Source organism: Xylaria bambusicola (assembly GCF_022495145.1).
Source record: "Xylaria bambusicola strain CBS 139988 unplaced genomic scaffold F5B22scaffold_42, whole genome shotgun sequence".
In the NCBI taxonomy this organism is placed as follows: Eukaryota; Fungi; Ascomycota; class Sordariomycetes; order Xylariales; family Xylariaceae; genus Xylaria; species Xylaria bambusicola.
The window spans coordinates 325,095-338,713 of NW_025953595.1; the positions used below are offsets into that span (position 1 = coordinate 325,095).

The window sequence follows — 13,619 nt, forward strand, 5'->3', positions numbered from 1 at the left end:
TTCTTGTTATACCTAGGGAATAGGCTGATTGATAAGTCCAATGTATATTTCTCTCTATTCGAAAACGTCCTCTGAGGTACCTGTTGGTATGGATAAATCTCATGACATCCTCGTCCTGACTACCTAGGTAGGTAGGTATGTACCTCAGTAAGCGCGGGACTAAGGACATATCATCGCGTTTATTATTGCGGAAAGAGGGGTCACCAGAAGTAACGAGGACCGCGTATGATAAGGGCTGCTGACAATTTCATACAACCGCGAAGGGGCTGGCGGAAACTCCCTTCTCGGGTGGGAGCCTCGGAGCTGGGTAACGATCTCGGGCGTTAGGTGGGGCTTACGGCTCTTGCAATGCGTACAAAGGATCAGATTATGGTAGTTAAGTGCTCTAGCTAGTTTAGTTTTATTTTAGGAATAATTAAGCAGTAACTATATTAAATATATATATTATATTTATAAATAAATTTTAATACTTGATAAGGACCTTTATAATTCTTTCTTTATTTAAAATAACTAATAATTTTTATATATAAATTTCAATACTTCATATCAACAGGCAGAATTTAATAGGTAAATTTAAGTATCCTATTAAACCCTACAATCGATAAAACAAGTCTAGCAAACCTATCATTTATCAACTATACAAACCGCCACTTAACGTAACAACCTCTTCGTTGGGGCGAATTATACGAAACGACAACTGCAACCCCTTTGCCTTCTGGCTACCTTCGCTGACGAATCTTTGAACACTAGTTTACCTGCTCCTTGACTTTGCCAACGTCTGACAAACGAACAACAAACAACAACAATTATACGATTTACTTTAAATCGGCATGTTGGGCCTCTCTCTACCCAGTTACCTTAGATTCATTCGCTCGGGTCTTTCAGCTCTTAGGGAATATGGTGCTACAAGTGCCACTGATGCTCGCGAATAGTACCGAGTATATTTCCTCACGTGGATTTCGCTTGTTGTTGTTGTTTTGAGATTCGACTGACGAGCTGAGCTCTGTGGGAGGAGTATAATAGGGGTGCGAATCTCGTCTTTCCACTGCAACAAGAGTCCGCAAATTTACCAACGTCACGCTTGAGAAAATTCACGAGAAGCACTCGGTGCTCTAAAGTCATACGCCTTGTCGGGGTACGTGCTATCTGTCAAATGTACAAGCTCCTCCATTACCTCCTCTCCTCATTACCCTCCCTCATAAGTTAGAAGTGTCAATCACTTACTATCTCCATACGTTCTCGCTGACATCTTATTTATGAAGCTAATCTGCCTCCAGTATCTCGCGAGACACACCTCACAAGACCAACTCAACGGCCTTCCCCAAAAAGCATCAGTCTATCACGGGATACATCCCTCACACCCCACGATGTCAACTCCACCAACACGTATCAGTCTCAGACTCTACGAGCAGAAAACACGAGAGGAAAAGCAGAAAGCCGAGAGAAATAAAGAATGGGAGCGCACCTTTGGAGGAATCGCAGATGAAGATGACCCGCCGAGTCAGGCTAGCGGAAGTGGTAGTGGAAGTGGTAAGGGAAAAGGGAAGGAGGATGTGAAGGATACCAAGGGGACGGAAGCGAAGAAGGCGTAGTGATGGTAGGGGTTATTGACGAGGAGGATGGGATAATGAATGTTTTTGGGTATTTTTCGGTTACACTCTGGATGGGAATGCTTGGTTGCTTAACTAAAAGAATGTCTAGTTTTGAGAAGAGAACAGGAGTTGAGATTCAACAGGATTAATTTTCTGCATTTCGATGCCATTACTTCATGTCATACTCATATTTCACACGTGGCTTTTAATAATTCTCATCCCCTGATTTCTGTCAACATCTTAGTCTCACACTCGTGATTGATAGCTCGCAAAGCTTTCCTACCTGGCTTACTTCCGGTTAAATGCAGGGTACGATTTGCTTGAACAAAATATAGCATATCCATAGGAGTAATAGAATAATACATCTGGCAGCATTTTGGGTTACCAGTCATTATTTGATATGTGTGGTTTAGGGAAACAATAAGTAGCAGACTGAGATGAGTAATAAAACTTCTGCTAGAGCTGGCCTACATCTACAGACAAGTAATGAAATGATAAGCCACTCAAAATTGACGTCGGTAAGATACCCCGAGGCGACCGGCTTCTCGGGACGCGTGCCGCCGGACGGACAACCATGGGTCACTAGGGTCAATGCTTGGCTGGCTCTGTGCGGGGAAGCCATCACCGTCCACACGTACCTTTATTCTACATACACTAGGCACGATTCAAACCATCGTCTGCAGGAACCTGATATTACCCGCCAGCACTCCGCACGACCCCAACATGTCCTCGTCCGACTAGATGCGGAGAATGTCGCAGTACCAGTGGAAGCACGATGCTGGTCCACATAGATTCCGTCGCTCGTGGAGTGACTGTTGGTTCTATTGATGGGATCTGAGATTATATCCCCGGACTCTATGTCCTAATAAGTGGGTTTCTTGGAAAAAGTAGAGATGAGTGGATGGGATGATGGGTTCGCGATCACACCGTACCCGAGTTTCTGGCACCATATAAAGGAGTGCCGATCCGCCTACTTTCGCGAATGACCATTGAGATGCTTTTGTACATCTAGTCTGGTGTCCCGGCCGCTGGACTTTTGAATCCCTCGCTTGAAATCTGGGACCAGTAGGCCAAACTCTCCAGACCGAGATACCTGCGAGGATAATGGCTTCATTCATATGGCTGGCCCTAGCCACATGGGCCACGCTCATCGCGGCCCTCGGACAAAAGCCCATCGTCTCTTTCACACGCAGTCCGAAGGCGTTCCAAATCGCCGGCGGGAGCCTTTCAAAGCCCCAGATCCGCGTTTCCAGCGACGATAGCTGGGGCGTGATCCGCGCGGCGGGGGATCTGGCGGTTGACTTTGGCCGCGTCACGGGGAGGAATTTCACGCTTAGCAATGGTGAGAAGGGAGGCGAGGCGGCGGTGTATGAGTATGCGGTTGTTAGTGCGAATTACACGCATGTAGGTCATGCCTCTTATAATAATGATGCTTGACATCTGGTATGAAGAGCTAGGAACATGTGTCTGTCGTCTAGGATAGAACAAAGCTGATAAAAAACATCTCCGCTAGTACTCGACCAACGGCACGGGACATTTCACCGGGCCAGAGTATACCGATCCATCACCCAAAGACACGGTGATTATCGCGGGCACCCTAGGCCGCTCACGCATCATCGACGATCTAGTCAAAGCCGGCAAACTCAAAGTCACCGAAATACAAGGAAAATGGGAATCCTTCGTGACCCAGATTGTCGAGGATCCGATTCGCGGCTGTCCGCGAGCCGTCGTCATAGCCGGCAGCGACCCGCGCGGAACCATCTTCGGACTATACGACGTCAGCGAGCAAATCGGGGTCAGCCCATGGTACTGGTGGGCCGACGTCCCGATCCCTCGGCACAAAGACATCTTCATCCTCTCTTCACGAAAAGTCCAGGGCCCTCCATCCGTCAAATACCGCGGGCTATTCCTGAACGACGAGCAGCCTGGCTTATCAGGCTGGGTGCAACAGAACTACGACGACACGCCTTTCGGCGTCGGGTATAACGCGCATTTCTACGTGAACGTATTCGAGCTTCTACTCCGGCTGCGCGCGAATTACTTGTGGCCTGCGATATGGGGGTCGATGTTCGAGGTCGATGATACCGCGAACCAGCCACTTGCCGACGCGTGGGAGATTGTGCTGGGGAGCTCGCATACGGAGCCGATGATGCGCGCGCAGAACGAGTTCGGGACGTTTTATATCAACGAGGGCCTCGGACCATGGGCGTACGAGCAGAATAACGCGACTATTGATGAGTACTTCGTGTACGGCGCGCAAAGAGCGAAGCCGTATGCTAATAATAGTTTGTTTACGATGGGCATGCGAGGGACTGGGGATACGGCTATTGCGGGCCTTGGTGTTGATGCTATTGTCGCTTTGCTGGAGGCTGTGGTGAAGAGTCAGAGAAACGTCATCGAGAGCGTCCTGGATACCGATGTCCCGCAGATGTGGTGTCTGTATAAAGAGGTCATGTCGTATATACAGGAGGGACTGAGAATCCCCGAAGATATCACGCTGTTGTGGGCTGATGATAATTGGGGAAATGTGCGAAGAGTGCCTATTGATGATGAGAAAACAAGACCGGGCGGCGCTGGAGTTTACTACCATTTCGACTATGTTGGTGATACTAGGGATTATAAGTGGATTAATACGATTCAGCTGGAGAAGACGGCTGAGCAGATGCAGCTTGCTTACGCCCATGGAGCGGACAGGATATGGATCGTCAATGTGGGAGACTTGAAGCCTCTGGAGATTCCCATAAACCATTTCCTAGACATGGCATACGATATCGAACAATGGGGAGTAAGCGATGTGGGCAATTGGACCACTGCGTGGGCGACGCGGGAGTTCGGGCCAAAACAAGCAGCGGAAATCACGGACATCATGACGCGATTTGGCATGTATGCAGCACGAAGGAAGTTTGAGCTCGTCGAGCCGTACATTTACTCCGTGGTGAATTACAACGAAGGAGATGCTATACTTCAGCAATGGCAGGCCTTGGTGGACGATGCCCAAGCTGTCTATGACAAGTTTGGAGAGGCGTATCAGCCGGCGTTTTTTGAAATGGTTCTGCACCCGATCCTGGGAGGGCAGATCATTCACCAGGTGCACATTGGCGCCGAGAAGAACATGGTATATGCTAATCAACATAGAAACTCTGCAAATGATATGATCACTGATGTTCTGGCTCACTTTAAAGCCGATGGTGAACTTACGGCGAGATGGGACAGCCTCCTGGGGGGTAAATGGAAACGGATGCTTGATCGTATGTGAACAAGATAGGACGTGATGTTGGACTACTTAACTGACATGGGAGACAGAAACACACTTTGGATATGACGGTTACTGGCAACAGCCCATGCGCAACGTGTTACCTGCAATGGCTTATGTGCAGAGTGCTGTGTCATCTATTGCAGGTAATGTTGGCATTGCAGTGGAAGGACTGAACGCCAGTATTCCTGGCGATGATAAGTATCACGCAAACTCAGGGAATACCCTCGTTCTCCCGCCCCTCGATCCATATGGACCGTCAACACGGTGGTTTGATGTATTCTCGCGGGGAACGATGGATTGCGATTGGACAGCTACGGTTGATATATCGTGGGTGAAGCTGTCGCAGAGTAAGGGGACGATAGGGCCGGGAAACGGCACCGACACGCGTGTGCTTGTATCAGTCGATTGGTCGGCCGCTGATAGCACGACGGCCAATATCACATTTACTGCGGGATGTGGGAAAGAAGGGTTTACTAGCTGGTATAGCTCACCAACTGTCCAGGTTCCCATAAACGTGCGTAAGATACCCTCGAGCTTCACGGACGGTTTTGTCGAGTCGGACAAGACAGTAGCTATCGAAGCCCCGAACTACCAACGCATACACAAGCCATCGAGCGCGACAGGCTCAAACGTAACATATCTTACCCTTGAGAACTACGGGAGGACATCAGGAGGAGTCACGTTATGGCCCCAGACAACAACCCCCCAAACACCGAGTACAGCACCTGCATTAGAGTACGACGTGTACCTATTCACAGCGATGCCCAAAGTCAAAGTGACGCTCTACCTCTCGCCCACTCAGAACTACCTCTCAGACAAGACACCCCTAGAGTTCGCGGTGTCGCTATTCTTGGCAGGAGAAGCACAGGCCGAGCCGCAAGTGGTCCGTTTCGTGCCCGACAGCATTGGCCCGAACATGCCGGCGGGCTGGGGCCGAGCGGTGGGCGACTCGATCTGGGGCCTCGATCCTCACCACAACACGACGACGCGGTGGGACGTGGCGAGCAAGGGGGCATATACGCTGCGCGTCTGGGGCCTCGCGCCAAGCGTCATTGTGCAGAAGATCGTGGTGGACTTGGGTGGTGTGCGTCCGAGTTATCTCGGGCCGCCTGAGAGCTTCCTCGTCGGGAGAGATCAGTATGGCGCGAATCACCGCACGAGCTTTGCTTCGACGCTGTAACGAAGACAGCAGAGTACCATTACTTTTTGACAGTAAGGAAGGACATGTTCTCTGAGGTAAAACATTGTTTTAGGAATAGCAAGATAATAATAGAATTTAATCATACCTCAGGATAATTTGATCGATCAATTCATCGCGTTGTCTCAGGATGCGCTGTTCAGTCGCTATTGGCCACGTGCTGTAGACTGGAGCTTGAAACGTCCCAGCACGCGGGTAGAGTCTACCTAGGTACCTAAGTAGGTAGCTAGGTACCGTACTGCTTAGGTGGTAATGGGTGCCGAGGCGAGGCCCTGAAGTACTACAGTACAGCACTTACGGGGAGATTCCTAGGCACCCGTAGGTACCTTGCATAGGTACTGTGGAAGTACCTGGCGAGAACAGTGACCAAGACGGCGGGCGTTATTAGTGCAATTACCTAGCGATTACCTAGTGCAGTCGCAGCCCCGCCAAAGCCCTGCGATTACCCCATTAAGGTCCTAACAAGGTTAGACGATCAGGGAAGGTGGATCAAACACGGCTTTCCTCAGTGGGGTTTCTTGTTGCTACGGCGACGCTTGACAAGCAGGTGCCCCTAACAATCAACATGGGAGCTGCTAGCAAATGCTCCGGCCATTTTATTATCATTATCATCACATCATCCCGAATTTCAAATGACGATATCATCATACCTACCCGTAGTGTAAGTCTTTTCTTTTAACATTGTAACAGCACGCTGCCGTCAATTTTCCGTCGATTTGCTTAGACAAGCGGACGGCTCTTCGAACATACAATCGCCTTCGCAAACATCCATTCATTGGCGTTGGTGCACCGTCGTTCGTGTTTATCCTTTTCTTCTTCTTCTTCTTCTTCTCTGTTTATGTTGTTACCTCCGACCCCGTTGAGCTCGACACACGGCCACGAGAAGACGGATAGTCCGCGCCAGCGGTGATATACAAAGAAGCAAGAAGCCAAAAATGTCGGCGATAGACCCAGGCGCGTCATCTATCACCGTCGCAGGTATGAGACCCCCCTCTGTGCCATGCCACCCATATCCTCACATGCTAAACTATCGTCGCTTAGTTCGAGTGCGACCCTTCACAATCAGAGAAGCCGCTCAGATGTACGCCTCTATCCCGACAGACACACCAGTCATCTATAACAATCATTCAAACTGACACGGGTTTAGACAACGGCACGACGATGGAACAGTATTCCTAGGCGACGGCTCCCTAGCAGGCGCCCCAACACCTAGACTCAAACAGGGCGGAATTCGGTCTGTTATCAAAGTCATCGATGACAGGTGTTTGTGAGTGACTCTATTTAATAATGATAATACTTGCTACAGTATCTAACGCCGAGAACAACAGAGTATTCGACCCTCCAGAAGATAACCCCATCCAAAAGTTCTCGAGGTCTGTAGTGCCCCAGGGTAAAAAGGTCAAAGATCAAACTTTCGCCTTCGATCGTATATTCGATGAGAACACGACGCAAACAGAAGTATACGAGGCCACGACCAAGGGACTTTTGGACAGTGTACTCGACGGCTACAATGCCACAGTTTTTGCATACGGAGCCACAGGATGCGGCAAGACACACACCATCACAGGTACAACACAAATGCCCGGTATCATATTTCTCACGATGCAGGAGCTCTTCGAGAAGATCAACGACTGCAGGGACGAGAAACACACCGAGATAACACTGTCATACTTGGAGATCTACAACGAGACCATTCGGGACCTCCTCGTTCCTGGTGGGAGTAAGCAAGGCTTAATGTTGCGCGAGGATTCCAACCAGGCCGTTACTGTCTCGGGCCTCACTAGTCACCATCCAAAGGATGTACAGGAAGTTATGGATATGATTGTCAAAGGAAACGAATACCGGACAGTATCCCCAACCGACGCCAACGCTACATCATCACGATCACACGCAGTACTACAGATCAACATCGCTATGAAAGACAGAAACGCGGCCGTAAACGAACCACACACTATGGCCACACTGAGCATTATCGATCTTGCTGGCAGTGAAAGAGCTAGCGCTACCAAGAACCGAGGTGAACGACTGATTGAGGGTGCCAATATCAACAAGTCCCTGCTAGCTCTGGGAGGCTGTATCAATGCACTATGCGACCCTCGGAGAAACTCACACGTACCATATCGCAACAGCAAACTGACTCGTTTACTGAAGTTTTCTCTGGGCGGCAACTGCAAGACGGTCATGATTGTCTGTGTCAGCCCATCGAGTGCTCACTACGACGAGACACAAAACACCCTTCGATACGCAAACCGAGCCAAGAACATCCAAACCAAGGTCACAAGGAACGTCTTTAACGTGAATCGTCACGTCAAGGACTACCTGGTCAAGATTGATGAACAGAGGACTCTAATCAACGAGCTCCAAGCCCAGATGAAGGACTCCGAGCAAAGATTCTTCGCCAAATTCCGCAAGCAGATGGAGAAAAAAGATGCTTCAGTGCGCGAGGGTGTGCAGAGGATTCGAATTGCTTACGACAACTCGCTGGCTGAGCGTCAAGACAAAGTGGCACACATGAAGAAACTACGGGGCATCGAGCGACGTATCGGCTTGCTCTCTTCCTGGGTTGCCGCATTCGACACAGTTTGCGACACCCGCGAAGACGAGGATGCGATGCCTTCGACTCTATCAACTATGCGAAAAACGGCCCAAGGAATTCTTCTCGAGCTAGAAAATAGCAGACATCACCTCCATCAAAAGTTGAACAAGACGAACTGGGAGCGCGCTATTGACGGAGCTCTGCAGCACAGTATTAGTCAACTTCCCAATGATGGTGGCGACACAGGTGAGATTGCTAGTTTGACCAGGGAGGCGGAATTGGTTAAATCCAACTTTGCTCGAGAGGCATATCGGGAAGTCATGGAACAAGAAAAAGCCGGCGATGCAGCTACAGTCCAGGCCTTATTGACTGCTCAATTTGAGATACTCACATCGCTCTCCGAGACTATACACATGAGCGAAGAAGAAGCAGTTGCGCATGCCCGGGATATCATCCATCGCATGCTGGAGACAGGGTTCTCAGCTGCGTCTCAGGTAGTTAAACCAGACGGGGCAAAGATGCAAATAGAAGCATACCCGCCTACCAAGCGCGGAACACCAAAGCGGAAGAGGAATTCAATCCTAGCTAAGGATCTGGTGAAGCCAATTCCCAACCCAGCACTAGCTGCTGTCGCGGCATCTGAGCCATCATCATCCCAAGTATTCCTTTCGCCCATAAAGGGGTCGCCTCGTCGTCGGAAGGCTGTGAACCCTCGTAAGGGAGTTTCCTTCTCTTCTCCCAAGAAGCGGACGCCGTCGAAACGGTCAGTGCGCTGGCGTGATGACGACGGCGAGGATACACTCGCGGACTTTGAAAAGACACCTCAGAAGCTTTCGCCTGTATCGGAACACGTTTCACCTGAGAAGCCCTTGCCTCAGATCCGCGAGATTCTCTCCCCAGTCAAGGAAAACGACGACGCGGCTGAAGAGTCCAGCCCGTCACTACTCGTCCCTGAGATGACGAGTCTCACAAGTCTCCCCTCGAAACCAAGCAGATTCCAAGCCGGATTCCTGTCAAAGACCAGACAATCCACAAGCGGCGCCTCCCCTGTCGCGCCAAAAATGTCGCTCAACCTTGGATCTCCATCAAGCGGCGACGAGCGAGCGAGTCCGCTGCGCAACCTGGATATCTCGAGCGCTGCTAATATCAGGGCCCCAGGAAGGCGGTACACATCCCTCAGTCCCAAGCCGAACTCCGCTCCATTCCCCACCTCACTCCCTGTTCCATCCCCATCTTCAGGAGACGAGAACCATCCCCCTTCTTCCTCCGACTCCGAGACCTCGGCGCTGATCGATTCCTCAAAACTCCGCTCCGCTATCCACGCGAACAAGAAACCGAGACGCATGTCCTCGCTTGCCTCGGCCACGATGAGCAGCGCAGGAGGAGCTAATCTCCGACGCGTGTCAAGCGTGAGTTCATTCGGTGGTCATAGGGCCAGTAATGCGTATCATTCTTCGTCGTCGCTGTCGTCGAGCGCGAACGGGGTCTCGAGATTGAGACGTGGGAGCGCGGAACGGAGGAGGAGCCCGCCTATCCATTGCTCGCCGCCGGACCTGCATCTCCGCGATAACCAAGGGTCGAGAACGGCGGCGTTGACGAACGGACAGGCGCGACGGATGAATCTGGGAAGTAGTTCACTTCGAGTCTCTGGATGGGGGAGTCCGGGCGAGAAGGAGGCGGATCACGGAAAGCAAGGCCCGCGACGGATCACTATTGGTGGTGCGGCGATGGCTGGTGCCGGTGCGAAGAGTAAGGGGGGACTGATCTGGCGGTGAGATTCATGTGCTGGAAATCGGTCGTTGTTGATTAACAGAGGAAGAAGATGAAGCATTGCTTGGAGTTTCGGCTGGGCTACCTACTTAGTATATCCGTGGATAAGGATTCTTGACGTTTTCGTTTACGTTCTTGTTCTCGTGGCGTTGTATGGGAGGAGTTTTTTTTTCTCCTTCCCACGGTAATTAGTTTTCCTTTAGCCCTTTCGCACTTTGTGTTTAAATTCCAATTCGTCTGCCGATGGATACGGTGTTTGTATTTACATTTTTGTTTCTAAGTTGAGATTCGAGAGTCGAGGGTTGAATTAAGAGAATTCGGCTTGTGTTAATTCATTGGTACCTTAGGGGCCTTAGTTTGAAATTGCAACTTGATGAGGGTGTTGGGTTATGGAATGGGAGATTGTTTGATAGGGTATGAATATATGTGATGATTCGTCCATTCATGGATTGTGTGAGATTGTTTTTGAGTACATTTTTGAGGTGAGGCGTTGGGGTGCGATCAGTGATGTGAGGTGAAATGATATGAAATGTGAGAGGGGTGACGCTGTGTTATCGAATATCCTTTGCTAACAAATTCCCTTCCCATGCGTATCAAATGCAGTTCTTTAGTCTGATGGCTGCAATTATGTTGGATTGTATTGTCGTTTGGCTCTTTCCTACTCCAAGGAGATTGTTATGATGTTTATGTAATACTTGGTTTGTATGAGGGAGGTTACATGGTTTGCCAAATGGTTCGCCTAAATCGCTGTACCGCATTTTAAGCCCCCGTGGGATCGTGATGAGGCAACCCACTACTCAAATAGAAGACTGCAGTATCTGATATCCTGGGGGGAGAAGCGCAAAAATCCATCTATTAATAAGGCTATTATGGCTTATGTTGTCCTGAAGTTGGTCAAGCTTTCCGCTACCGAATTGATATTACTCGGCCGATAGAGTCGCGGTGCTCGGTTCTTTATTGCATCTACTACCTGATTGAACAAGGGCATATAATTTAACTTACCCGCTCCTTTTAAACCTAATTTGGGGTTGATTTCTTCTACCGTTACCGTCATAAACACACATCTATGTCTGTTATGATATGTATGATGCCACGCAGAAATGAATTAAATGCCAGCCGTTGTGTAGGGGAGCGATGTCCCTCTTCTCAAATTTCATACATGAGGGAGGACTCTAGTGCTACAACTGCGTGGCATGTGATGTCTCCTTGGGTTGAACTCCAGTCATCACACAAAAATGACACTGAAACGCTATTTTCTCCCTGAGGCCCTGGTTGATAGAATCCTATCACCGAAGCCAAGTCATGGCAAAATCGAACTAAGAGTAGTACCGTATCAGTCACGGGTATTCCGTCAAAACTGTGTGATGTCTCTGTTCAGTGTGTTCACACAGAGATATGGGCATCTGATTGATCGATTAATCCCTACAATAGCACATCTGGTTACTGTAGCTGGAAAGGGGCGTTAGTGCTTCAACTTGTACCACGCAAGCACTTATGCTGCGAAACGAAGGGTTGTGGTTTCAGGGAGAATATGAGCTTCTTAGATATTATAAGGACATCGTCCTAGGTACCTTGCAACGTTATATAAACCAATATTCACCCATCTACAACCCTACGATCACTTTGGATTTACAACCACGCATCCAGTAACGGCTACAAAAGCTTACATTACTTAACCTTCAACACTAGTTATACTGATTATTTCCATCCCAAATCATGAAACTCGCTCTCTTCATTGCCCTCGCGGGCGTTGCGGCAATAGTTAACGGGAGAGCTCTGCCTGAAGAGACTCCCTCAAGCGTTTCTCTTGCAACTACGAGCTCCTTTACACTGGCAGCTCCCGAAGACATGACGAGAATTGTTGCGTTTGACTCAGCTCCAGTGCCAGTGTTCTTAATAACATCGACACCCACCAGCGATTCCACAGCTATTAGTAGTATGACGAGTTCAACTACTAGCACAGTATCAGCGGCGTGCCCAGTAGTCACCGAGTCCTCAGCGTCTTCGTCTACCACGCCTTGCATGACTTTAATCAGTAGCACAATCACTCAACTCTTCTATGACGAAACCGGCGTTATTACACGCTTCCGCACAGAATATATTACGGCCACGGACGGTAGCTGTGGGAGTGCGATATCCATGACTGATAGCGCCTCGACCATGATCACTCTAACGAGTACGGCCATTGCCTCGTCAACTACTTCGTCACCTATATTCCAGTGGTTCACGAAAACAGTCACGCTGACCGTTCCAGCCACCGGCCCGTCTATCACTCCTTCGTAGAGCGAGATGATAACGACATCGAGTTCGTCGGTAACATTTGATAAAGGTTTTAGCACTCCGAAGCCGCCGTCTATGATATGTGATTTATATCAACAATACTGTCACAGGCAGAACTAACGTATGAAGCTGCATACTGGGGGGTTTGTTGCTTTTGCAGAGGCAGTCGGAGCTTAGAAATGCGTTGGAAAGGATTCTCTTGTTCGATGTTTCAGAGAGGAGTACTCTGTACAGTATTCCATTTGCATCACATTCGTTATGACTAGCTAGATTAGCATATCACTCTCACTTTAGCACTAGTACCGAAAATGTCAAAATATTAACCGATGAGAGAAGAGGTTTTTTTTTTTTTTTTTTCATCTCTCTTTTGATCGTTCTCAGCCTGTGACTCTTCACCCTCAGACTGCCAGCTTATTCTAAAGTGAGTGCGACTTGTCGCGCGCACAACATTGTATAACACTGGGTACTGATGCTGAACCTACTCCAACGCTGATTAATGGTAATTTGGCTAATGGCCTCTTACGTACCCCATCGAGCTAAGGCTACTTGGGGCTAAGGACTTCGCCGACATTCGCGTAGTAATACCAACTGAAGCACAGTCTTACTCGGCTCGGTTGTACGGTAGGGTTGATCTCAGGACTAGCAATTTTTTAGCATAGATGTGTTATCGGTAGTGTTTCATAGTTGAACTAGTAATGTATACGACCATGTATTTAGTATGGAAGTGTGATATCAGTTGTCGCAACTTTCGAAAGTAGCCGTAACTCGTCAGAGGTCGATAACGGATAGTGCATAGCCCATCAGACCAATTTGAGCTTCGTAAATAACAGCGAGTTGATGATGAGATAGCGACTGGTATACTGATACCAACTTGATGGCATTCTACAAGCACACCAGATAACAACTTATTCAGCCTCTTCCCAAGCCCGGCCCGCGCGGCGCGGGCCGGCGGGGGGGGGGGCGGGCGGGGGCCGGGGGCGGGGGGGC

At 49.3% G+C, this 13,619-nt stretch overlaps 4 protein-coding genes across 4 annotated transcripts in view; 3 read left to right on the forward strand and 1 right to left on the reverse strand.

The window, feature by feature from the left end:
• Positions 1 to 2,226: 2,226 nt before the first annotated feature.
• On the forward strand, positions 2,227 to 6,217 carry F5B22DRAFT_618619 (uncharacterized protein). The gene is made up of 3 exons (XM_047975709.1): positions 2,227 to 2,996; positions 3,106 to 4,840; positions 4,896 to 6,217. Exons 1-3 carry the CDS (start codon positions 2,697 to 2,699, stop codon positions 6,026 to 6,028), a joined length of 3,168 nt encoding a protein of 1,055 aa, XP_047828109.1. The 5' UTR covers positions 2,227 to 2,696; the 3' UTR covers positions 6,029 to 6,217.
• A 441-nt stretch (positions 6,218 to 6,658) lies between these two features.
• F5B22DRAFT_374120 (kinesin motor domain-containing protein) lies at positions 6,659 to 10,521 on the forward strand. Its single transcript, XM_047971188.1, has 4 exons — positions 6,659 to 7,024; positions 7,088 to 7,127; positions 7,194 to 7,313; positions 7,375 to 10,521. The coding sequence occupies exons 1-4, from the start codon at positions 6,982 to 6,984 to the stop codon at positions 10,355 to 10,357; spliced, it is 3,186 nt and encodes a 1,061-aa protein (XP_047828110.1). The 5' UTR covers positions 6,659 to 6,981; the 3' UTR covers positions 10,358 to 10,521.
• Positions 10,522 to 12,068: 1,547 nt separating this feature from the next.
• On the forward strand, positions 12,069 to 12,635 carry F5B22DRAFT_649419 (uncharacterized protein; the record flags this gene model as incomplete). The annotated part of the gene is made up of 1 exon (XM_047979170.1): positions 12,069 to 12,635. One exon carries the CDS (start codon positions 12,069 to 12,071, stop codon positions 12,633 to 12,635), a length of 567 nt encoding a protein of 188 aa, XP_047828111.1.
• Positions 12,636 to 13,400: 765 nt separating this feature from the next.
• F5B22DRAFT_638317 (kinase-like domain-containing protein) overlaps positions 13,401 to 13,619 on the reverse strand; it is a gene marked incomplete at both ends in the record, with an annotated part of 1,427 nt that continues 1,208 nt past the window's right edge. Inside the window, one exon of the mRNA XM_047977569.1 lies at positions 13,401 to 13,514. Coding sequence (XP_047828112.1) covers positions 13,401 to 13,514 — 114 coding nt within the window. The remainder of the gene's footprint in view (positions 13,515 to 13,619) is intronic.

Coding starts and splice junctions, on each gene's coding strand:
- F5B22DRAFT_618619 (XM_047975709.1), top strand. CDS start 2,697: ATGGCTTCATTCATATGGCTGGCCCTAGCCACATGGGCCACGCTCATC. Junction 2,997..3,105: donor TTAGTGCGAATTACACGCAT/GTAGGTCATGCC, acceptor CATCTCCGCTAG/TACTCGACCAACGGCACGGG. Junction 4,841..4,895: donor ATGGAAACGGATGCTTGATC/GTATGTGAACAA, acceptor CATGGGAGACAG/AAACACACTTTGGATATGAC.
- F5B22DRAFT_374120 (XM_047971188.1), top strand. CDS start 6,982: ATGTCGGCGATAGACCCAGGCGCGTCATCTATCACCGTCGCAG. Junction 7,128..7,193: donor ATCAGAGAAGCCGCTCAGAT/GTACGCCTCTAT, acceptor ACACGGGTTTAG/ACAACGGCACGACGATGGAA. Junction 7,314..7,374: donor GTCATCGATGACAGGTGTTT/GTGAGTGACTCT, acceptor CGAGAACAACAG/AGTATTCGACCCTCCAGAAG.